This window comes from Takifugu flavidus, chromosome 5 (genome assembly GCF_003711565.1).
Source record: "Takifugu flavidus isolate HTHZ2018 chromosome 5, ASM371156v2, whole genome shotgun sequence".
Lineage (NCBI taxonomy): Eukaryota > Metazoa > Chordata > Actinopteri > Tetraodontiformes > Tetraodontidae > Takifugu > Takifugu flavidus.
Genome location: NC_079524.1, coordinates 11,986,416 through 12,009,536, shown reverse-complemented (window position 1 = coordinate 12,009,536; position 23,121 = coordinate 11,986,416). Strand labels below are relative to the sequence as shown.

At 44.1% G+C, this 23,121-nt stretch overlaps 3 protein-coding genes across 9 annotated transcripts in view; 1 reads left to right on the top strand and 2 right to left on the bottom strand.

Annotated features, from left to right (window-relative positions):
• Positions 1 to 550: 550 nt before the first annotated feature.
• On the bottom strand, positions 551 to 9,609 carry LOC130526211 (solute carrier family 12 member 2-like). The gene is made up of 26 exons (XM_057033673.1): positions 8,850 to 9,609; positions 7,962 to 8,084; positions 7,812 to 7,887; positions 7,412 to 7,507; positions 7,202 to 7,341; positions 7,008 to 7,118; positions 6,728 to 6,836; positions 6,514 to 6,641; positions 6,314 to 6,398; positions 6,026 to 6,174; positions 5,123 to 5,230; positions 4,873 to 4,996; positions 4,692 to 4,793; positions 4,439 to 4,594; positions 4,063 to 4,162; positions 3,875 to 3,986; positions 3,635 to 3,775; positions 2,970 to 3,076; positions 2,816 to 2,895; positions 2,588 to 2,728; positions 2,373 to 2,486; positions 2,175 to 2,286; positions 1,998 to 2,084; positions 1,775 to 1,910; positions 1,615 to 1,682; positions 551 to 1,190 (listed from the first exon to the last, which is right to left on the bottom strand). Exons 1-26 carry the CDS (start codon positions 9,315 to 9,317, stop codon positions 1,055 to 1,057), a joined length of 3,309 nt encoding a protein of 1,102 aa, XP_056889653.1. The 5' UTR covers positions 9,318 to 9,609; the 3' UTR covers positions 551 to 1,054.
• A 1,063-nt stretch (positions 9,610 to 10,672) lies between these two features.
• LOC130526315 (GRAM domain-containing protein 2B) lies at positions 10,673 to 15,492 on the bottom strand. 3 transcript variants are annotated; one of them, XM_057033872.1, is made up of 14 exons: positions 15,320 to 15,490; positions 14,909 to 15,028; positions 14,543 to 14,630; positions 14,250 to 14,319; positions 13,984 to 14,087; positions 13,813 to 13,908; positions 13,594 to 13,695; positions 13,368 to 13,448; positions 13,180 to 13,291; positions 12,930 to 13,058; positions 12,793 to 12,859; positions 12,586 to 12,690; positions 12,418 to 12,499; positions 10,673 to 11,568 (listed from the first exon to the last, which is right to left on the bottom strand). In XM_057033872.1, exons 1-14 carry the CDS (start codon positions 15,409 to 15,411, stop codon positions 11,527 to 11,529), a joined length of 1,290 nt encoding a protein of 429 aa, XP_056889852.1. In that variant the 5' UTR covers positions 15,412 to 15,490; the 3' UTR covers positions 10,673 to 11,526. The 3 variants fall into 3 exon arrangements, with proteins under 3 accessions (XP_056889852.1, XP_056889853.1, XP_056889854.1); XM_057033873.1 differs by having other exon boundaries at positions 13,624 to 13,695; positions 15,320 to 15,486; XM_057033874.1 differs by lacking the exon at positions 14,909 to 15,028 and having other exon boundaries at positions 15,320 to 15,492.
• A 1,743-nt stretch (positions 15,493 to 17,235) lies between these two features.
• The window catches only part of znf608 (zinc finger protein 608), a 30,041-nt gene continuing 24,155 nt past the window's right edge, over positions 17,236 to 23,121 (top strand). For 2 of the 5 annotated variants that reach the window (XM_057033316.1, XM_057033314.1), the window contains exon 1: positions 17,236 to 18,387. In XM_057033316.1, coding sequence (XP_056889296.1) covers positions 17,533 to 18,387 — 855 coding nt within the window. In that variant the 5' untranslated portion in view covers positions 17,236 to 17,532. Of the gene's footprint in view, positions 18,388 to 18,787; positions 18,921 to 22,082; positions 22,329 to 23,121 lie in introns of those variants that run through there. The other 3 variants (XM_057033315.1, XM_057033318.1, XM_057033317.1) reach the window with 3 other exon arrangements.

Sequence of the window (23,121 nt, the reverse complement as noted above, 5' to 3'; positions counted from 1 at the left end):
CTGTCCTCCCCCCCTTCTCCTCTCTCTACCCAGCCAGCCATCAGCAAGAGGGTCCAGATGAACCTGGTCCTGCTCAAGGTTTCTTAAAGGGCAGTTTTTCCTTGCCACTGTTGTTTGTTAGGGGTCAGGCCCTGGGATTCTGTAAAGCGCCTAGAAACAATTTTGATTGTAACAGATGCTATATAAATAAAGATTGTTTGATTGGTTTATTGATAGATTGATTGGAGTACTGCAGCAACATTCATGTCCCTGGGACGCTGTCTTTCCAAGTGCTCCTGGCTTGAGAGCCAAAGCCAATCAGCTGGTCATCTTCCAATGAGGCGGCTTTGATTTCCAAATTAGGGTTAAAAAGAAGAAAGTCTGACCTTCCATCTGAACAGTAAGCAGTTTGGTGTTTGGTGTTGCATTCAAGTCCACCAGAACAAAAGAAACAGCTGCGGTGTCTTCAGGTACAGCCTTCTCAACAGTCTTTCTTAATTTTCATGTTTCCATTGACACAAATGCAACATCTTCTCATTCTGCTTTCATTTCATTTCCAGAAACAGAAACATGGTTTTGTTAATACTTTAATAAAACCTTTTCAAAATAATGTCTGTGTAGATTCTCAGTCATCCAGGTCATAGTTATCCAAGGTTGTTTTCTGTGTCAACTGGACTGTTTTTCTTCTCTTTTGAAGACGTTTCGCCTTCTATCCAGAATGCTTCTTCAGTTCTGATTTTCTTCAGAACTGAAGAAGCATTATTTTCAAAATGTTACAAGCAATACAAATTTCATGAAAACATCTCATCATTTCACAACAACATTTTGCAATCTTCATTTTGTCATATAAATACATAAAGTCAGACAAAATAAGTTAATAATTTGATTTACTCTTATTTATGCATACAAAAAATCACAGACTATATAAAATGGAAGTGTTAACAAAGTTAAAAAATAAGATTTTTTTAATTAGTTCGGTCCAAAATTGTGACCATAGGCTGTTTGTGCTGGGGCTGTAATGCTTTAATAAACATTGGCACTATATGTGTGAGCGCTGCATATTTGTGAGTGTGTGTTACGAGTAGAAGGTGAGGACACTCTGGTGGTTCCCTCGGACCAGCAGCAGAGGAGGGACGTCTCTGGACAGCGTTTCCAGCCAGCACATATAAAGAGCACTGGACACTGTGCCCTTCCTGGCCAATGGCATACTCCTAGACACAGACAGAAAGGTAGACAGAATTTACTTGTACATGTGATCCATCAATACAACATTTTTCTTGACATTTAATAAATGAAGCACTTCTAAATGCACAATAGACTCTCACTTTTATTAAAGTATAGTACTGTATATTTTAGTTTACTTGGGCACAACTGACTCAGCAAGTATGAGTATAAGTTTAAAAAGCCATAACCTCCACAACTGTTGTTGCCTTCTTCTTGATTCTTCAGTAATATTAATATAATAACCCAGTTCAAACATTAGTGTAACAGTGTGTTATTAACATTTTTTTAATGCGTAGGTTTGTCCTAAAGAGAACCAAGCCTACAAATTCTGATAGCATTCTCCTTAATGCCTATAAACTGAAATATGATGATGAGCCAGAATTTTTCAAATATAGAACCTGAAGTTCTTACATGACAATAAGTTTTGCTGTGCTGGAATGTTCCTTCAGCAGCTCGTTCAGCTTGATCTGTCGGTTGGTCTGAAAGATCACACACAGTTTGTTCCTGTTAACGTTCCTTTTGGTGTGTAATTCTACCATATCAGCGTTAGATTGGTCAGAGATAAGCAGACCTTGGCCTTGTAGAGCTCCAGCTCATTATCAGTGATTCTCCAGGGCTCCTGGGCCTTCAGCCTCTCTGCGGCCTCCTGCTCCATATCGTCCTCCTTCAGCCTGTATGGCTCAATCAGCTCTTTAAATGTCAGCTTACTTTGAAAAGACAAAGCAAATTCTAATGCAATAATATGCTGAAAACTGACAGCAAACCAACGCCACTGCGGTCATAGAGGTCATTACTTGTGTTTCTTGGGTTTGGTGTTGATGTCTCCAAGGACGATGATGTCTGAGAAGTCAATCCTGAACCGGCTGAGCAGTGTGGCCATCCTGGATTGAAGGATGCGCACAGATGCATAGGCTATTCTTAGAATATAGGTTCACCTGTTATAGAGAACCACAACAGGTGATACAACTCACGCTCGACGGTCGTGATCGATCCGGTTGATTTTGCCGCCAATGAAGACGCGGATCCGACAGTCACCCCACTTGCCTCTGTTAGTGAGCAGGAAGGGAATGAGCAGAGTCAGACCTGCAATCACAAACATGCTTGATTAGTTCTTGATTAGGTCTTGCGCGGATGTTGATGTCGAGTCTGAGTATTTCATGAAAACCAACCCCCATCATCAAACAACCACCAGACGTCGATGGTTCCTTTGCCTTGTTTCTTCTTGAACTGCTGGCTGCTCTCCAGCAGACGCTGGTCAGTCTGACTGAGAGGAGACTTGGACTCTGTAAATCACATCATATGACACAACATAAGGGCCAATAAACTCTATAACGTGACTTCTCCTCTTCTTCTTTGTATCAGACAGAGGAGCTCTGGGTTTCACCTCTGATGTTAAGCAGGCTGCTCTGGTTGCTGGTGGTTTTTGAAGGACTGGAGTCCGAGTCGGAGTCCTTAGCTAGACTGACCGAAATCACAACTTCCTTACTGCTAGTTAGCGGCTTCTCCTGGGATGACATCAGATCATCTGGGAGGGACAAAAGAGGAGATGGACACATTATTCTATAGCAGTCCATGTCGAAGCTCTTGTAAATACAGTTAAAGGCAGGTGTACCTTGTCCCTGAATGTGAGAGATGTCCAGCCCGTCCTTCAGTCGTAGGATCACAACCCCAAACTGCAGATCAAAGGCATCGCTGGAAGACAGGACATTTTGTTACCCTAAACCTTAACCATGTTTGATTCATTGACCAATAACTTCAGGTCTTACTGTATAGTGTTGATGTAAATCTCTACATGTCTCATGTCTCCATCACTCCAGTTGTTCTTAAATCCCATGACCAACGTGTTCGGCTTTAGACGACCCAAACCGACAGCCTGAAGGTAATGAAACAGAGAACAGGACTTAAATTCAGCCTAATTCAGCTTTTCAGACAACTTTTCTGTTTGAAACAGGAGAGTTAGCAGTTAGCAATAGTTTAGGCTTTGATTTTAGCACTTCATGTTTTATTTTGGCAGTTTGTGTCATGTCCCAAAGCAGTTCTCACCTTTGCATTTACCATAACATTTTAGATTCTATTCCCCCTTCTCTGACTGATCCTTTGGATGCTGAACTTTACCTGGAGCATTTTTACTACATTTCCCCCAGTTCTCTGCTTTGCATTAGAGAGGCACATTAAAATGGTCAAATCCTTCAGCCGTCACTTAGATTCATGCATAATGAATTAAACGTAAGTACTGCACTCAGCTTTCATTTAAGTCTTTCTTCACCATTTCATGTGTCTTTAATGTGCTCAATCTATATGGATTAATATAATAGATAATTTATTTATCTGATTTGGATTCCCAAAGCAGGTTTAAACAATGAGTGTACAATCAATTGACATTAAGTATTTTTACATGGAATATTTTGTATTATATAGACGTTGTTCCTACCTGCAGAAGGAACTGTGTCCCATGTCTCAGATTGTCAGCAAAAACTGTAGAGTAGAAGGCTTTCATGCGTTTTTTATTCAGCCAGTTCTGACAGCGGGCGCGATCCTGGTACAGCTCCTTAAAGTTTGGCCGTCGGGACACCTGAACAGAGATACGGGAGGTGACTGGAGAAGACAGAGGACCGGAACACTCAAATGGAGTTAATCAGGATGAAATGTTTGTTAAAGCTCCTGTACGTACAGTCCTGACATGACCACAGACCATCAGGCCGACGTTCTTGGTGAAAGAATGAACCAGCTGAAGCAAAGCTGGCCGAGAGTTTGGATATCCGGTCAGAACCAAACACTGAGGCCTGTAAATGATGCTCACCTTCATATTCACAGTTGTATCAATATCATCTGAGTGATTGTTGTTACTTTCATCCACACCTGAAGTTCTTCACATGGTCCTCGACACCAGTGAGGTTCAGGCAGTGAGTCAAGGCCTGGTTGTAGATCAGAGCCTGTGTGGATGAACCCCAGTTCACATCTGCACAGGATCAGAAAAAACAGATTGGTGATGCTGATTTTGGACGATGGACTTTAAATGACTTCAATTTCAGATGGATTTCAGACGCTGGTGTGAAAATAAAGATGTGCGAGGTCAACACCAGCAGCACGTCGTGGTCGGTCGTAGAACTGCTCATTTGCTTCAAACTGGGTTTACCAATGCTCTTTTTCTTGTTGGCATGATTTCAGCTTTAGTTGTTTGACTTGTTTTTATGATCAAAGTATAATTCGTACATTAATTTTCTTTTGTATTTACCAGGCTTCTTATAGCAGACGTAAATATAAAGGGCGAGGACGATGAGCAGAGTGACCAGAGCGGCCCACCAGTTGATGACAAACATGACCACGCAGCACAGGATCGCCCCCGCAAGTGACACCCACATGTTGTAGTACTTGAAGCTTGGGCGCCACCCTGTGGCGACAGATGATGCGGACGTGAAAGGAGATGTAGCAGCAGGACAACGAAAAGGTGCAATAAATATTAACATTGACATGTTTGCTTAATTTACCCGGAGAGTTGGCTAAGGACGCGTGGAAGACGGAGAAATTTATCAGAGCATAAGAGGCCAGAAAAAAGTTGGAGATGATGGGTGCGATGATGTTCAATTCAGCTGAAAGACAGCATTGAGAGAGCGTCAGCATTAAACCATTAAAATCCAAAAGATTGTGTTTGGATGGAACAGAGCCTACCAATCAGAATGAAAGCGAGGCCGATGCAGAAGGTCAGGACGTAAGCACGGAGAGGTTCATTGTTCTTTCCATAACCCTTTGCAAACACACCTAGTCCTGGATAGATGTTATCCTTACACAGAGCCTGGGATAACGGCAACATACGACACTTGGTTTTCTCTTGAAAGGTTTTTGTTGTGGATAAAATAATAGTGACAGTGTTGCTTCCCGCTAATATATATTTTTTGAAAATGTGGCTGGATTATCTGACCTGGAAGACTTTGGGTGCGCTGACCAGCGACGCCAGTGCGGAGGACAGTGTGGCGGAAAAAATCCCTGCAGAAATCAGAGGTGCGAAGCCTGACACCAAACTCATCACCTGCGCAACAAACAAATTCACAAGCAAGTATCTTTACACATGTGCCTAATCCTTCAGAAAAGCTGTGCAGCGACTCAACCAGTAGGACATCTCATCAAGAGTGCAACAATGTCAAGGTTCCCACAACACTGTCATCATAAGCAACAGTCAGCCCAAAGCTGCAGCTCAGGACAGTGCTTCCTGATCTCCTTCTAACACCATTCAGTACCTACCAGCATTACAGGACATCTGTCAGCATGTAAACGGATCAGAAACATACGGATGTCAAATTCATGCATCTCATCTGTGTGTATCAGACACACAAACGAAATCATAGAGAAGCAAAATATAAACAAGAATCATGATAAAACAATGTGTGTGTGTGTGTGTGTGTGTGTGTGTGTGTGTGTGTGTTTGTGTGTGTGTGTGTGTGTGTGTTGTGTGTGTGTGTGTGTGTGTGTGTGTGTGTGTGTGTGTGTGTGTAGGTGGATACTGTCAATGCTTTCATTCAGCTCTCAGCCAAAGAACCTTGTGACTCTAAACAACAGTCAGTATTATCATAGCTACACTTTGTTTGGGAACAGCTCTCTCTCTCTCTCTCTCTCTCTCTCTGTCTCTCTCTCTCTCTCTCTCTCTCTCTCTCACACACACACACACACGCACACACACACACACGCACACACACACACACAGATTTAAAAAATAATCACGATTACAGCAACAGGAAATGATACAGAACAAAATTGACTTAAAGATTTGTGGTTCATATGCAAATAGTTTCTAATGAATGTTTGAGCATGAGTGCTGCTAATTTACCTGGAAGTTGTTCATCAGGCCGTACTGACAGCCCCCCTCTTTGCAGATGGAGAAGTCGTACCCGAGCATGCAGGCAGCGTCGGTGCAGTTCACTGTGTCGCTCACCGTGTCGTTGTGGTCTCCTGTGGCATCTCTGACCATGCAGGAGCCTGAGGCAGAAGATCAGAACAACCACAGGTAAGGCTGGTCCACAGGTCTGAGAATGTAAATCAATTTAAATCTAATCAAATTTAGTGCCGCCTGCACATTGATTTATCTCCCATTTTATCAAAATTAGTTATATATTACCTGCAGATATGGCAACAAACACATAAGTGATGCCTGTGATGACGATGGCCAGCAGAGTACCTTTCGGTATTGCTGACTGAGGGTCCTGGAGACAAGAACAGGTTCAGGTTTAGTTGCTGCCCAGCTCAGTTGCTCAGAGGCAACTGCCTCATTCTAATCCCTCCTGACATAAAAAGTAATGTGCACGACATCAAACTTACGCTGAGGTCTCCAGAGATGTTAGCTCCAGCCAGGATCCCCGTGGCTGCGGGGAAGAAGATGGCAAATACAGAGAAGAACGTCTCGTCGTCTCTAAAATCCGGACCCAGGTTCTCTACAAAAATGGAAGCTGGAGACGGATAATTTTAGTTCGCTGATTTAAATTTCTCAGTATATCACAGAACAAACAAGTTTGTGGGGAAAATGGTGACTTACTGTGGTAACCAAAGAATCCTTTGGGTTCTTTGCTTTCTATAGACAGGAAACTTCCTATGAAATAGTTAACAATGGCCGCCAGGAGGATGACCAGAAGTACAATCTGAGCCTGAGGAAGAGAGGGAAGGGAAGAAGTCTGTTAGTAGTGCCAATAGAGAGTCACCACTAAATGGTCTATGGATGTTTTCCTGATATAAATGGGGACATCTCGACCAATATCTTGGCTATTACTCGATCCTCCAGCCACAACTTTCTGCATGTGTTGCTCAATAGGACATACTTTGGCTTCCCATTCCATCCCAGCCACAGAGATTCCCAGCAAGAGGATGATGGTCAGAGTCCCGACGATGCGAATGTCGTTTAGTTCATCGGTCATCAGGGCGTCAACATTCTGCAGCCAGCAGGGAAGGCAGAAGCAAGTTTATCACAGCGGCAGGGATGGACTCATGGGCGAACAGTCAATCTATGTCTCACGTTAAGCATCTCGACAACCGTCTCCGCGAAGCCCACGACGTACATGGCGACGGCCACGGCATTTGCAAAGGCGAAGATAAGTCCGATGGAGCCTCCGAACTCCGGCCCCAGACTCCTGGAGATCAAATAATACGCTCCTCCTGCGACACACAAGTGTGATCACTTTCTTTCATAATGCATCAGGCAACATGTGAACATTCATGGTCTCACCTCCGCGCACGAAGCCATTGGTTGCTATGGCAGATGTGGAGAGGCCGGTGATGGTAGTGACCACCGTGGCCATCAGAATGATGGCAATGGTTAGTCCTAGCACACAAACAGAGGAAACAAACAAGCAAACCCATGAGAGGTGCATTTAAAAAGCGTCGTATGTGATTTAGAAGACATAAGATCTGTCCTCATAGGGGAGAACTGCTGACTTGCTGTGTGTTTACTCTGATAACGATTCGGTAGAGTAAAATGTGTCACAGAGCGGAGTTATATCAGGACACACACTAGGTGCTGGATTTATCGGACAGACAAATCGTGTCTTGCGTATTCAGAATTTCAGATGATTATATTGTTATTACTAAGAAATGAGGACTGTGGATGCAGATTTGTTTGTACTGACCTATTCCAGCCTGTCCCACAATCCAGGACATTCGGATAAAGAGCATCACACCCCAGATATTCAACATGCAGCGGATCTATAACACAGTTTGTAATGTTCAGCCTTTGACGCAGAGTCTCGCTTTTTCATTCAGAGGAGCGTCTCACGTACCAGGACCCCTTTGACCCAACCAAACTTCACAGTTCCACCTTTCCTCTCCTTCGCCGCCAAGGCCGCCGCTTCCTCTGCTGCTGACGGCTCCTCGCCGTTAGCCAGTCCGTCCTCAAACGGTTCCTGAAAATCAATCGCAACATAGATGGAAACACAGTTTAAGTGTGGTTGAACTGAATATCAGATGTTCTCATAGACGTCTGCAGCTTCCGGTGCCTCCACTGTGCTGTGGGCCCTGGAGTGTGAGGAGGTTCCCAGACCCCAGCTTTGCCCTGATCAGATGGTGAAAGAGACATCCGTTCATTAAGTCCATTTATGTTTTAGATATTGCTTGTGCTTGTTCGAGTAGATACATGGATATTGGGAAATTCTCGGGAAGTCTCAGAGAGCCCAAAGCGTCTTCTGACGTCATTCACACCACGTCAGCTGTGCACCAGCAGACAATGTAGGTCTATGTTACCTTGTTGTAACAGAGGAGTGGGAGCACGACAGGGGACAACTGCAGGGACATGAAAGGCAGCATTGTGCGTGTGTGCGCGTGCGCGCGTGAGCCTCTATCTTATGATGTCATGAGCCCACTCAGGGTCAGAAAGTAGAACTGTATATTACTGTCAAGCATAATTACTGTTGCTATGTTTTGTTCAGATAAATATTTTAAAAATGCATTCAAAGAAATAAAAGATTCTCGAGTCCCTTTACTTTTATCCAAACCTATTACCATCCAGTTTAGCCCGAGACGGTGTGTGTTGTATGTAAGTTTAAATACATTTAGGTTATAGTAGCTGTTATAAACTACATTTCTAAATTGACGCTTAATCGTGCAGCAACATTCTAAAATGTTGCATTAAGCTTTTCTAGTTGGTGTAGTTTTTTTTTTTTTTACTTTACTTTGTCAAGTTCATCGTGGAGCTCCGATAGCGACGGTCGGCTCAGCTTCTCCCCGAAGGACGCAGCAGTCTGCCGGTAAAAGTCGATGTTGGGCACCGCATCTATGGTGTTGTGTCCAAACGTCCTCATGTAGTAGGTGTTGGAGTGGTCGGAGATGTGCGTGTGTCCTGTGCCCGTCGAGTGCAGACTGACTGAGTCGCTCCTCGCCGTGTCCGGCTCATGGGACACATCAGGCGGCAGACCGATGTCCATCGCGCTTCCCAGCGCGCCCGGATCACTAAAGCCCACCAGCCTGAAGCGACCTTTGGATTCCTCAGAGGGCTTGAATCCGTCTGTAGGGCACGGAACAGGGGGAGAACCAGGAGCCTCTGCAGGGATGGAAGTGGGCTCTGCGGAGGAGGCTTCTGACACCACATCCACCTGGAAGCGGCTTCTGTCGCTCCTCTGCGATTCATTCTGCCCCGACATGTTTCAGCGCTTCCGCAGAGACCACCTGCCACCGAACTGTTACACCTGTTACCACCTGCTCCGAGAACACGGGGACGTCCTGACAGCAGAGTGGATCATTGAGTGCCAAGCAGCCGGTGCGCACACAGGCAGAAAGACTCCTTTCAACAGCTTCTGCTTAGGTCCTCATCAGTGCCCAAAGCATCCGAATGCGAGGTCCTGTATGCGATGTGCAAATCTTTCTCTCTTTGACTACATCTGTCTATCTCCATCTGTCCATCCCTCCGCGAGTTGGCGAACGCGCCGTCCCCTCAGATGGTGACTCAAAAGGTTTATTGTCACAACCTTCTTTCTCTCCTTCTCCTCTCTCTCTCTCTCTCTCTCTCTCTCTCCTCTCTCTCTCTCTCTCTCTCTCTCTCTCTCTCTCTCTCTCTCTCTCACTCACTCACACACACACACACACACACACACACACACACACACACACACAGCGGATAGGAAGAACAAAACCGACCGGCTGGTGTCAATTACGCACCGATCTCTGGCCTGCGTCCTGGCACATCCAAGGCACGTGTTCGTGAGATGACGAGAAATTAAAGAACATCTTTCAAAAAGAAGAAAAGATGATGAGCTTGATTTCATTCTGAGAACAGCATAAGTCCATTAACAACCGTTTTAGAAAACGTTGATTTTGTTTTTTCCCCCAATTCAACCCACAAAACTCATAATCAGAACATTTTTTTTCGAAAATGCCTGAAATACACAAAAATATTCTACACAGAGACGTTAACGTGTGTGTTTGCGTGTGCCTGGGAACATAAAACAAAGACATTTGTCTTCATTGTTGGTGACGCTCTGAGACATCCACGCACGGACTAGACTGACGTGCAGCGTGAGTCGTGCGCGTCCGGGCTCTTGTGTGAAACAGATTAGCATACAGTGAAGAACAGCTGCTTTCATGCCAGAGCACTTGATCCTGAAGCCCATCAGTGAACGATACACACACGTAGTTTTGACACCTTTATTTTTTTGTAATGCACTTTGTTTTTGTGTATTTCAAAACTAAATCTCACTCCTAATTGTGACTCAGTTGTAAGTTTTAATTTATAAATAAATAATACTTTTAATGAAAGTAAATAAAACAGAACAAGAGAGGATATTCCAGATGAGTGACATTTCAGACTACATCGACATATTTCATTTGCAGCTGAGCAGCTGATCCTCTGTCCATTGTTGTGGCGCCGGTGATGTTACCATTGAAAATAGTGACGCCCTGTGGTTATATTTGAAACTGCATGTCCATACGCTTCATGACATGCACGCTCATAACAGACTGAAGACAAAGGGAGGAAAAAAGCCACAAAACAGAAGCAAAACAGCAAAAATAAAAAATTTATTTCAACATGCAAATGTGTAACCAACACCTGAAACAGGATCACATCATTAAATCTATTAAAATAGGTTATTTACAGTTTTCTTTGTAACATTAACTCTTACATGTTTGTGTTTGTCGTCTTCGGATGACAAATTGATTAATCCGGTTTGTATGTCCTGAAACATGTTTTCACATTTGTCCCCAGTAATCAAATGCAAATACTCTTTGTTTAGAGCAGCGGTTGTGCTATTAAATCCAGAGAAAATGATGGTGAGATTGGTAAATCACCTCTAATCTGTTGGCACAGGCGAAGAGAACAGGAAAACACATAGTAATGTTCATATCTGGAATACCAGCAGAATAATTGGTGCATCTTTTGCCCTTTGAGGTATGTATTACTTCATCATTAGTTAAGATTTCTCCACAAGAAAACTATTTAATGTAAACACAGTGATACAGCATTTCTGCATCAATGAAACTGCACATTTATGGTCAGCGAAACATCAAAACCACTCTGGTTAGTACAAATTTCATTTTTACTTTGGGGATAAATGGACATTTCTGAAGATTCAAGATGCTTTATGGAAGAATGAGTCTACAGTACAATTAGTATGAAAAGAGTTTAAGAGAAGTTCTTGTGCGTTAAAGAGAAGTTCTTATCCTCCTGACACTTGGTGACATCCAGTTTGTTCACTTTTAATTGTTCAACCTCTTATTTGATTGCTTATCAGACGTATTGTAATCAATCTTAAAAAGTCTTTGTTAGTATTTTCGTGTTGTAACAACCCTTATATTTTTATATTTACAGTTTGTGTACAGGTTGATACTGGTGGTTGATACTGGTCTCCAGTACATTTACCCCGCTTCTTCCAGAAGTCTCTGCAGGCTCTTTTGAACCTAAATGGACCAACATTAAGTTATTGCTCTGTGACAAAACGTTGTAAATAATATTATATTAGGCAGGAAATAATCTGCTGGAGAAATAATTTTGTTTCCTGTGAAAACTAAACAACTAATCTATATCAGGGTTGCGATGGTCTGTTTTGTCCATTCTGGTTCAGGACATTAAGTATTTTCAGAGCATTTCTTTCTTAGATTGAAATTTGATGAGCTTTTTTACACTTCTAGTTGAGCAGAAACAGGGAAAAGGTTTTCTGATTATTTTTTAATGATTTTGATTAACTATGATGTCAATATACTGTGATTATTTTATTCATTCTTTCAGAAAAACCCTTCTTATTTCTTACAGAGTAAAAAAAATCATATTCAATCATCTTAAAATGCTAATCAATGTTTTTCTATAACAGGTTTATTTCTACTCATGAGAAAGCTCATACCTATTATGAGGTAAATTATATAATAAAACTGATGAATTGATAAACTATTTGTATAGTTCACAATCCAATATCTTGACCCCACTCAACACAATTTATTGACATAATGCTTTATTTGTATTGAGCAGGCTCCTGTTTTACAAAATAAATCTCACAAATTGGATTTACGGTCCCAGTTTTCAACCTCAACGTGTCAACAAAGCTCTTCTTACGGTTGACCTTCCTGCTTTGGTCTGAGCAGATCGTTGACTATCAATGATTAAAGGCAACGAGTGTCCTGTTACACATATGTCTGCAAACTCTTCTGCATGAGTTTGCATGTTAACGAAGGCCTGATGGACCAAACCAATCATCTCTAATACCCACCGTCTAAATATGAGGGACCGATTAATGACTAGAAAGGCAGACTGACCTTCTCCAGCTTTATCAGGTTCAGGGTCAGGAGTTGAGTGAAGGGGTCTGCGTTCACACCAGTGTCCTGCAGGAAGTCTTTACTGGGAAACACCCACGAGTCAAAGCAGGAAGACACAAGTTCAGAATTTCTGATTTATGGAAATGCTAATCTATGGACCAGACTCACTCCTGTTGGGAGAAGTCCTGGATGGAGCTGAGCGTTGACAGCTTCTGCTCCAGTAAGGTGATCTTAAAGGCGAGGTAACAGGAAGACAGGAGCAGGACACACACTCTGAAAACACACACACATACACACACACACAACCGGTGAAGGAGAGACCGGCAGATGGACAGGGATGCAACATTCTTGAAAATATAAACGAATGAATCTCACAGAAACAAGTAGACGAGCAGAAGAGTGTTGACAGAAACTGTTCTCCTGTTTGTCAGCTGCTGTGAGCCTGGAAAGAAGGAAATAAATCAAATATTTGTCAACTTCTTGGTTGGAATGAGTTATTTTAATATCTGTACCGGTGTGATGTGACTCGTGCTGTTTCTCTGAGCTCTGCTTGCTCTTCCTCTTTACTTTGTGTTGATGCTCTGGACTTTCAGGGGAAGCGGCGTGTTTAACCACATCCAGAAAAGGAGGTACAGAAAATTCTAAAGGATTGAGGAGACAGGATCCAGGAAAAGCAGTGAGAAGGTGGGAGAAATCCTTCAGTCCTTTCTTGAGTTTGGAATGGTTGGAATCCTTGTTTCTGTGGTGGCTTGTGGGAGATACCTGCGATCTTCTCATAGTCGGGGGTTTGGGAGTCGGAGCTGCTGCTCTCCTCCAACTCCTGCCTCCTGTGTCTGAGCGTTCCATCCAGATCCACAAAGTCACCTGGAAACCTCTTCAGAGACGCAGAGAATCAGCATTCCTTACAAATCCAGCAGTCTGGTGATGTGATAAGCCCAAGTCTGGCCTACCAGTGAGAAGTGGGGTGACCTCTGACCTCTGAAGCTGTTGTCAGCCGAGGAGGGAATGGGGCTGCTGCACGGACTCTTCTCCTAGAACACGTTCCCACAATTAGACATTCCCACAGTTCAAAGGTGATGCGACAAAAAACACAAATTCTAAACAGGCGGATAAAAAAAGAAAATGTCAACAAGACAATGAAGACTATGAAGAGTGCTAGCGTGCACCCAACCTCACGTTTCTCTGCATGTGGGACATCTGTCCTACCTCCAGATGAGGACAGATGGACATCAGGATCTTGTAGGTGTTGTCTCGGGACAGGAAGGACACAAAGACATACTGCACAAAAGAGCCGTCCGATCAGAAATTCCACCTAAACCTGTCTAAGAATTCCACTCTCAACATTTCCCAATCAGAAATCAGGGCTGTGAGCTCATAGCGATGTGACCTCCTGACCTTATCGTTTTCGGTTGCGATCACCAAAGCGTTTGGCACCAGAATGGCGGTTTTGGTCTTCTTGATGTGAGTGACCGACACGACGGGAATGGCGATCTGGCAAACAACAAAACTGTCAGCTGGGACGCCGCAAACCAGGAAGGGTTCAGATTGTAAAGGCTGCGCCGGGACCTTGGTGTCTTTGCCGAACACTTTGGAGTGGAAGCAGATCAAGTGGGCGGAGACAAACATCCGTCCTTGGTAGAGGATGTCCTTCTGCAGAGCGCAGGTGTAACCTGACAAACAGGTAAAAACAAAAAAAGACTCAATCGTTTCAGTTGGGACCAACGTGGGCGACGTGTAGCTGCGCTCTGAGTGTCAGAGACAGGAGCCAAAGTAGTGGTCCAGGTGTCACATCTTTAACACGCATCACCAGTGTTTGATGGTCACAGACTCACTCTGGATGAGCTGCTCCTCTTTGCTGATTTCCTTAAATATTTTATGGTACTGGCTGTTGCCCTTTGAGATCTGAAGAAACACACACACACACGCCACACACACACACAAAGAGAGTTTTAAAAGGGGTTTAGGCTTAAATTTCCATCAGAGGTGACATGAAATCTGATCCAGTTTCACATTGATGGTTCCAGTCAGGAGGACTCCCTTCTGAGCTCTCTCTCTGATAGATTCCCTGCTGTAACATTTATGGCTGTAATAAAATTCTGCTCAGAGGTTGTTTCACTCTGCCAACCTGGCTGTACTGCGGCTTCTTTCTCTCTATCTTGGGGTCCGAGTCTGTCGGGATGTGAGTCAACAAGGAGTGATCGAAAGTCTTTGACCTGCAAACACAGAACACATTGACGCAGATAGAGAAACTTCAGCTGACTGTGCAAGTAACACACAACGGCAACACCTGTTGCTACAGGCATTCGGTTATACGGCTTCGAGTTGAGTCATGTTTTACATTTTAAAATTCACTTTTCATAAGAAGAAGTCATTAAAAATCAGCCACAGTGCTTCATTCTTTTCATAATGACAGAAAATCAGAGTGGGTCTGGTTATTGCCAGGGTTACTATAGTGATAGCACCAATTAACGAGACTGTTACTGCCGTGTACCTGACCAGCGCTGGTTTCCTTCGGCCTGAACTCTCCTGTTGCTCTGAATCAAAGGCTTGCAGAGGATCACTGACCAACCTCTCATACCGGTGCTGCTCCTTCACGTTTTCATCATCCGAACTTCAAACAGCAGCAAAACAACAGTCGCACATCACACGCGTGAACAATCCACACAGTGGTTTCTAGTAACGTCTTACGTTTCACCATTAATGAGAATCAGTGCTGAGTACCCGTCTGATCAAAGTGAACACCAGAGCTCTGAGAATGACCCCAATCATGTTCCTGTCCACAGACAGACACAGGCTGCCAGACTTGAACCCCTCGGCTGGAGTTTAACCCCAACAAACCATCATGTTACAGCTGATTCCTGTATGTTTCCTCAGATCTGCCAGGTTGGCTCCAGTCACTCACTGAATATCTCTTTCCACGTGTTTTGAACAGCATCTGTGACTCCTCCTGGCGTCCTCCTGCAACGCCTGCTGGGTCATACACTGGTCCGTCATCACAACCCGCAGCGTCCAGCGTGTCTGTGCCGATCCTGCAGCCTGCTGCTCTGCTGCTGCACCTGCCTGGTGGGCGTGTCCTGAGCTCTCCTGGTGTCATGCTGAGTAGCCAATCAGCAGCGTCATTGCAAGACTAGGTGGTGTGTCTGTGTGTGTGAGTGTGTGTGTGTGTTTGTGCATGTCTGTGTGTGTGTGTGTGTTGTGTGTGTGTGTGTATGTTTTAAAACCTTTGATCGGTGATTGTAACAGCTTTGTTTGTGCATCATTTGATAACGGGGGAACACAATCTGTTTTCCCTCCGACTCAGTTTACAGGGGAACAAACGGTGGGGGTGGGGAGTGGGAATCTGATGCTTCACTCTTTGGTTGTGTTGTTTTATTTTCCTGTGCGCATCCAGAGAACAGTCGCCGTCATGAGACACGAACCAGTTTTCCCTGAACAGCTCATAAATCAGATTTTCCATCCTGCTTTTTTTTTTTGTTGTTGTAATTTTTGTCACAGGACGTGAAGTAAAGCGATGACCCCACATCTTACACTGCTGCGAAACAGTTATTCATTTTTCCAAAAGCAAATCATCTCTCATCTGGACAATTAAAAAAAAAAAAAAAAAAAAACCCAACACATTGAAAAAAATCCTGATAAAGATTTTGAAGTTGTGCTTTTGTGTTAAATTGTGTGAGCAATGTGAGCAATGCTACACCTGCAGTGTGTGTGTGTGTGTGTGCATGCGTGTGTGTGCGCACATACGCGCGTGCGTGTGTGTGTAATCTGACCTGACTGATATCAGCTGTGGGTTACTGGGACACTGGCAGTCAACAAATTTGTCCTCTGTGTGTTTTGACTTCTGTACCGCGTCTCCATTCTTTCATGATTGAGGTGCTCAGAAACACAGACGGACGCAAACAGATTCATTTTGCAGGTTTAGATGATGAAGACTTCCCTCCCACATGATTTCGGAAATCTGACGTTATTCCAGGCATCTTACAGTTTTCTGCCTGTCTTACAGGAATGGAAAATCTGGGAATTTAATTCCAGCTTTATTTCTTTTTTTCTGATGTAAAGTCTACAAACCTGGGATAAGTGATGCATGGACTGACGGAAAATGTAATTGTTTACATTTGTTTAAAACTGATAATGTATCCTTTACTGAGAGCCCCCACACACTCATATTGACTCACGCAGACACACACTGCACTTTGAAATATAAACAATGCTTGTTTGCTATCTTTTTTTTCATAATATTTGACTTTGCTGCTCCTAATTTCCTGCATTACCCTTGTGGTGAATGTGTTTCCTCTCCTTCATTTTAATTTTTACTATCCTCAAAACAACCTTTTTTCTGGAGAAAGAGAGCAAATAGAAACTTGTCCCCCTTTTTTAAAATTCCAATTCATCAGTCTGTACTTAATTAGTGTGAAAGGAAAAACTAGCTTCTTTTTACATTCCAATCCAGCTCAATTTTAGGCCAATGAATTAAAGAAAAGATTCTGAAAAGCAAATAAAATGATCTTTACTTATATTATTAGTTTATTAGTTCTGAAAACATCCCTTAAAATCGGAAGTAAATCAGAAGTAACAAAAATTCTCATTATTTTTTACTGAAACGACAACACAAGTTTAACCCGAATCAAGTTGAACTCTGGCTCACCCTGGTGGCCGAAACGTGAAGTTAAAATGCTCAGAAATGATCTAAAACTATATTAAAGTCGCTGCAGCGCCATCACGTGGCTGACACAAAGTATAAAATTAAAATCTTTTTTTTTTTCCATAAATGAAACCTGAGATTTATTTTCATAAAACTTTCAATTGAAAAACACCTCTTTCATTTTCAGCGTACTTCAGTAATCAAGGGAGCCTCTAGTTAAATGTACACAATTAATTTACGATTCTTAAACTTTAGAAGCTCTATTTTTGGAAAGATTATTGTTATTATTTTTTTTAAAGATTGCATTAGGTTTAAAAAGCCTTTTTTTAGTTTAAAAGATTTCTGCTCGTTGGGTGCTGCTTGGTCAGAAACCAGCTGTCATTGATTCAGCGCGGTGTCACACTGCGGCGGCCTGACAATGACTTGAATGCTGATTATTGTGAAGATCGACAAAGGACACGTAAGGAAAGGAGGAGATGAACCGTTTCCCGAGAGCTGGAGAGAATGGAGCGCTGACGGACTGCAGGGAGCTGTCACCCAACCACACAGCTTCCTCCTCCTCCTCCTCCTCATCCTCCTGCAGCGACGCTGACAGATACGCGGCCCTGCCCTCGCTCCAGACTCGGGGACCTGTCGGCAGTGGCGGCGGCAGCTGCGGGTTGGAGCAGAGGAGATCCACACAGAAACGCAGCCGAGCTGGCCGGGAGCGGAAAGGGGAAGCGGAGGAACGCTCAGCGGCGGCCGTCGCGGTGCGCGGCGGCGGCGGCGGCGACGTGTGCGCGTTCGGTAAGCGGCAGCCGCAGCAGCAGCAGCAACGCCTGCAAGAGGCTCAAGGACGCGGAGCCGGCCTGGAGATGATTTCGGCCGTCAGCAGGGACGTGGACAGCTGTGGCAACGTGGGAAACAACAACCTTGTCCCCGACATAAACGCTTCTCCTGCCGGCTGCCCCAAAAGCAAAGAGGAGCGGAAGGGCAAAAACGTTATCCGGGGCTGGAAGAGGGAGCGAGACAGAGACGCGGCTGCTCCCCCTGCTCCTCCGCTCCGAACGAGGAAGGAGAAGTCCGGTGATGGCTCGTCTTCTCCTCCCCCCTCCGTCTTCATCCCCGAGCATCATCTGTGCCGCTCCGGACTCTGCCCCTGCGCCGCGCCGGACTGCAGGATCATGGGGGATAACGGCAACGTAAACAATAACAATAATTGCGGGAGCAACGGCGGCGGCGCTGCCAGTAAAGCCACGCTGGACTGTGGAGTTAAAAGCGGCGGGGCTATTGTTGTCAGACGGCAGCATGACGACACGCCGGCTGCCAAGAAACACAGAGGAGCCGAGAAGGTAAGAGGCATTTTATTGTCCGCAAGACAAACTGGAATCACAAAGCACACACGAGCATCGCGCAGGCAGCTCCTACACATGAGGCATTTATGCAACTCCAAGGTGTGAAATCAATGCACGCAGGGATAGATATTTTTGATATTCAGCGCACACACTAAGAAAGATGCAGGTGTGAAGGCCACAAAGAAGCCCAGAGACACAGCAGGAATGTTTGAATAATGTGATGGAGGGGTGTCCACCTGAACAGCACATGATATTACATATTTCCCATTGTTGTTGCTCAGCTGGAGTCTTTGTTTCCACTGTCAATATCTAATATTTACCATGTTGATGGAGAGAGAGAGTGAGAGAGAGAGAGAGGGGGGGGGGGGGTGGTGGTGGTTGATTTTTGCTTTTGGAGAAGAGATGGGGGGTAGTGGAGGGAGGCAGCAGCAGTGTGTCCTCCATCTCCATCCTCCTGCTTTCAGAAGCATTTAATCCAGCTCTGTTTATTTCATCTGGAGATTAGAGGAGACGATAGAAACACAACAAAGGTGAGACTGCACCTCTTTTCTGTTGCACTGCTACCAGCTTTGTTTGCTCTTTTCATCTGTGGGAAAGAAAGAAAATAAACCTGGAGTCAGGTCAGATCACATCCTCTTTGAATAAGACTGCAGGATGACAGGATATGTCGTCGCGGTTTAACAGAAACTCTTGACGGCCTGTTTTTTATTTTTTTCCTACCGGATGTCGGTTTTTTTTGGGGGGGGGGGGTTGAATAAGTCATCCTGCATGAGACAAAGATAGAAGAAGATGGAGGGATGGGTGGAGGGAGAGGTGATGTGAGGAGAGAGATGTTTAATAGAGAGGGAGGAATTGGACGTGACAGCAGAGGACGAGGGATGAAAGAGTCAGGCAGACAGAGGAAATAAAAGAAGCAGATGGAGGACGTCTAGAAGAAGGTTTTTCTCCTTTGCGGATGCTGGATTAGAAAAACTGAAGCTGCTGACAGGAGGATTGGTGGTTTGCCCCGGCTGCTTTGTTTATTTGTTGATCTGAAGGATTCCCATTCACACACACAACAATGAACCTATTAAACTCAGATTTATGTTACTTCTTGGGATTTTTGGGTCACTGTACTTATTCCCTGCTTGCACTCCGAGTTCAAGACATTTGATGCACAGAAAATACCGTGCATCAATAAAATATCATTTTATCAAACATTGACGTGTTCCTTTTTCCTACTTTGGAACAGAGAGATTAACAGACAGAATCCTGCCATGTACACGTGCAAATACTCAACAATCCAGATGCCAGTTTCAGAAGTGACATGCTGCTAAAACTAAACTACCAGCTCTAGTTAATTGCACATTATTCTATGTTCATGCCTGTAGTCATGGAGTGGATTTCCTTCTGCCACGAGGGAGAAACGGATAAAAATCAGTTAGTTGCCGGTGTTAAGTTGCAGCCAGTCTCTCCCGGGCGCTGGTTTTTTTCGCAGCATCCGATCTAATCCCCTCGATAATTATCAAATACTGCACATTACATTTTTAATGACGTTCTGCCCATGTGCCGCAGCGCGTCCTTCATACAGTTCCCGCAAAGCTTTTCTCTGCCGTCGCCACGGTGCCGTAATCAGCTGCATCTTCATGAGCGTGACTTTAATCGGGCCTTCACGTTGACAGCGCATCCGAGCCGATAAGGCAGCAAAGCTCCTTCTGATTGGTCAGGTAGAAACGGTGCAGTTCAAGACAGCTTGTTTTGATCTGCGCGTTGCACCTTAATGTTGCACACATTTGGAACGTATTGTGTTTTCGTGGAGATGGTTTGTTCTGATTGTGTTGGGAGTCAGATATTTCGGATGGTTGGAAAGGCGGTACAAGCAACATCCTGGAAGGACGTGTGCAAAATAAATGAATATGTTTGACAAAATTAAAGCGTCGCACTGCTGCGGGGGAAAGGTTTTCTCCTTGAAGAGCTTTTATATTCAGCCGCATGTATATTCCAAACATGACGGCGCTCAGTCAGACGTCAACGCCGGTGCTCCTCACCCCTGATTGGCTGAACGCACCTCTTGCTATGCTGCCACTGTAGCCTCCTCTTCTGACTTTGGAACAGCCGAGCGTGACGAGGGAATCTCAGCAGTAAAACAACACCGAATTCAGTCTGCTTTTCACCCGCTGCATAACTCGAACTGAAATCATGAGCAGAATAGGAGATTTTATGCGTTTCATTTTAAAATGAAGGAAAATTGGATTATAAACAGTTGCACCCCTGCTGCCTGGAACACGCATGTGTATCTGCAGTAACTGGGAGGTACTTGGATAAGGCTTAGAAATAAGACCATAATCACGAAAGAACTTATATTTAATATCCTTCACTTGTTTGCATTAATACCATAAAGCTTCCCAGCAGGAGATTTTCCTGCCAGAATTAAGATGCATCCACAGTGACAACACTGACGTGCTGCTGTTCTCAGGCCGGAAGGTAACGTTTTCTAATAAGCAGCAAACACTGAACAGGGGGACATGAATACTATTTTCTGCACAAATTTAAATAAACAACCCAAAACATTTTGTTAGAGTGCACTTGCTAATTTGTCAATAGGTCTTCTGCACACTGCACCATCATTCACGAACCATTTTACATTATAATGCCCTTGGAAATGGTAAAATGAGATATTATTGAAACCTTTACAGACTGGAATGGTTCGAAACTATGGAAACTTCAGAAACTTGGTTGTATAGGAACGTCATTAATGCAGATCTGTAATTAAAAATCATTTGTGTTCTCTGCAGTGAGTTCATTTATTGGCCGCTAAGTGGCCATCTAAAGCCCCCGAGTTGGAGAAAACAACCGCAGTACGTACAACACGCTTGTCTCTCATTGGTGGAACACACTGTTACTAAGGAAATGTTAAACGCCCCCTCAAACTTGGGCCCCTGGCCAGGCAGTCAGGTACGAAGGACCTCACGGTGTTAGTGACAAGAACATCAGCAACACTAGACAACACAGCAAAATACACCGATAAAAGAGGTAAATCTGGAATGTAGTGTGTCGCTCAGTCAGTTCTGTAAATGAGGGATTTGGAGTTCCTTTTGTCGTTTTTTCTAATTAGCTTACAAATGCCTCTTTATGCTAAATCAAATATTTTTCGAGTAAATGCTCGAAATGCTGCTTGGATTAGCTTCAGGGTAAAATGAATAAGTAACCTCTATAGCTTGCACAGATGATAGGTTAGGATAATACATAGCCCTGCACGAGGTTTCTGCCTTTTAAAGAGAAGTTTGGAAAATGGATGGATCCGTGTAACTTTTGAAATATTAACTAAAGTTTTCAGCCAAACGGCTGACCGTCCAGTTAAGAAAGCCGAAATGGCACATCTGAAAAATCAAAGAAGCTTTCTTCTTCAATCTGATCTGGTCGGCAGAGATAAAAGCTGCTCAAGTTGTCTTATGCATGACAATAAGATGCACTAGAGTCTGTCTGTCAATGACAGTGACTGTTCTGCTCTCATTTTCTGGCTGTCAGTCTGGATCCCTCCAGGCTGGATAAGGCTGAGACAACAAACACTTCCTACTCCTGTTGGATTTTATTGATTTATCCTGAATTCTGTTTGCACCACAGGAGTATTACCATGTCTGTCAATACCCAGCTATTCTCCAGGACCTCTGATTGGTGTAGCGCCTTTGTATGGAAACACTGTGCCTTTGCCTACAGTAACCACGGCGATGAGGTCTCGTGAAGCTGGCACGTTTTTGTTGTTACCTGGTGGGTTTTTCCGCAGGTTGGCCAACAGCGGCTCTGTTTCCAGCAGCGGCACTGATGCTGTTGGTTTTGTTCAGCGAGATGTGACGGTGCTCGCGCTTGGTCGTTACAGTACATACAAACAGCGGATTGCCAGTGTGGGCGCTTTAAGATGGAGAGCGATCGGGAGACATGAAAGCAGGGATGCACTGAAGGTAAAGGCTCGTGAATTATAGAGCAACACTCATGTAGTCACGATTGCTCCTGAATATAAATCAGATGTCGCTGCGTGCGCCAGCCTGAATATTATTTGTTGATATTGATGACTTCAAAGGCAACAACTCACCTTATAGCAGTAATCAAGAACAAATAGTCCCCTATGCTGATACCTATAATGTCTAATGATACCTAAAAAGGGTGACTGCACGTCGGCAGTGTATAAGAATCCATCTGCATTTAAGAGTGTGTAGAATGGCTGCACCTAGAGGTCACTCCTGATGTAAGTACATGTCTAAAATCTATCCAGGTACAGGGTAATTGAGCTAAAGGTCCAGCCTCAAATCGTTTAGGGCTGTTTTGCTGACACAAATCATCCGGGGCTGCACCTATTGTTCCATAATATCTGTGTTTGGAGATACAAATATGGCTTTAGTGCTCACAACTGTCAGACCACTGCATTGTGTAGTCCAACATTTTCTCTATTAACCAGCAAAATATCCGCCCAAGCCGGTGGAAGCGCGCGTAGAAGCATTTCTTCATTTTAGAGACCATGACATAAAATGTCTTTGTTCTGATCAGCAGTTCTACGGAGAGCCGACATGAGCGGAGGAACGGTTTTTAGCGCCTTTTCATCAGGAAAAAAAAAAGGTCACCACTAATCAGTGGGATTCAAACACACATCGCATGTGTGAAGCCTGAAGCAGATCATTATCAGTGCTTTGATGTTGTTTATTCTTTTCATTTTTAAAGAACGTTGGCAGGAGAGAAGCTCCGTCAGCCGCTCAGTCA

Excerpts from the sequence above, each read along its gene's own strand:
- LOC130526315 (XM_057033872.1), bottom strand. The coding sequence starts at position 15,411 with ATGACGGACCAGTGTATGACCCAGCAGGCGTTGCAGGAGGACGCCAGG. Across the intron at positions 14,320-14,542 it reads AGAAGCCGCAGTACAGCCAG|ATCTCAAAGGGCAACAGCCA; the intron begins GTTGGCAGAGTG and ends GTGTTTCTTCAG. Across the intron at positions 13,292-13,367 it reads GGTCACCCCACTTCTCACTG|AGGTTTCCAGGTGACTTTGT; the intron begins GTAGGCCAGACT and ends GCGTCTCTGAAG.
- LOC130526211 (XM_057033673.1), bottom strand. The coding sequence starts at position 9,317 with ATGTCGGGGCAGAATGAATCGCAGAGGAGCGACAGAAGCCGCTTCCAG. Across the intron at positions 7,342-7,411 it reads CAATGGCTTCGTGCGCGGAG|GAGGAGCGTATTATTTGATC; the intron begins GTGAGACCATGA and ends TGTGTGTCGCAG. Across the intron at positions 6,642-6,727 it reads AGGATTCTTTGGTTACCACA|CTTCCATTTTTGTAGAGAAC; the intron begins GTAAGTCACCAT and ends ATCCGTCTCCAG.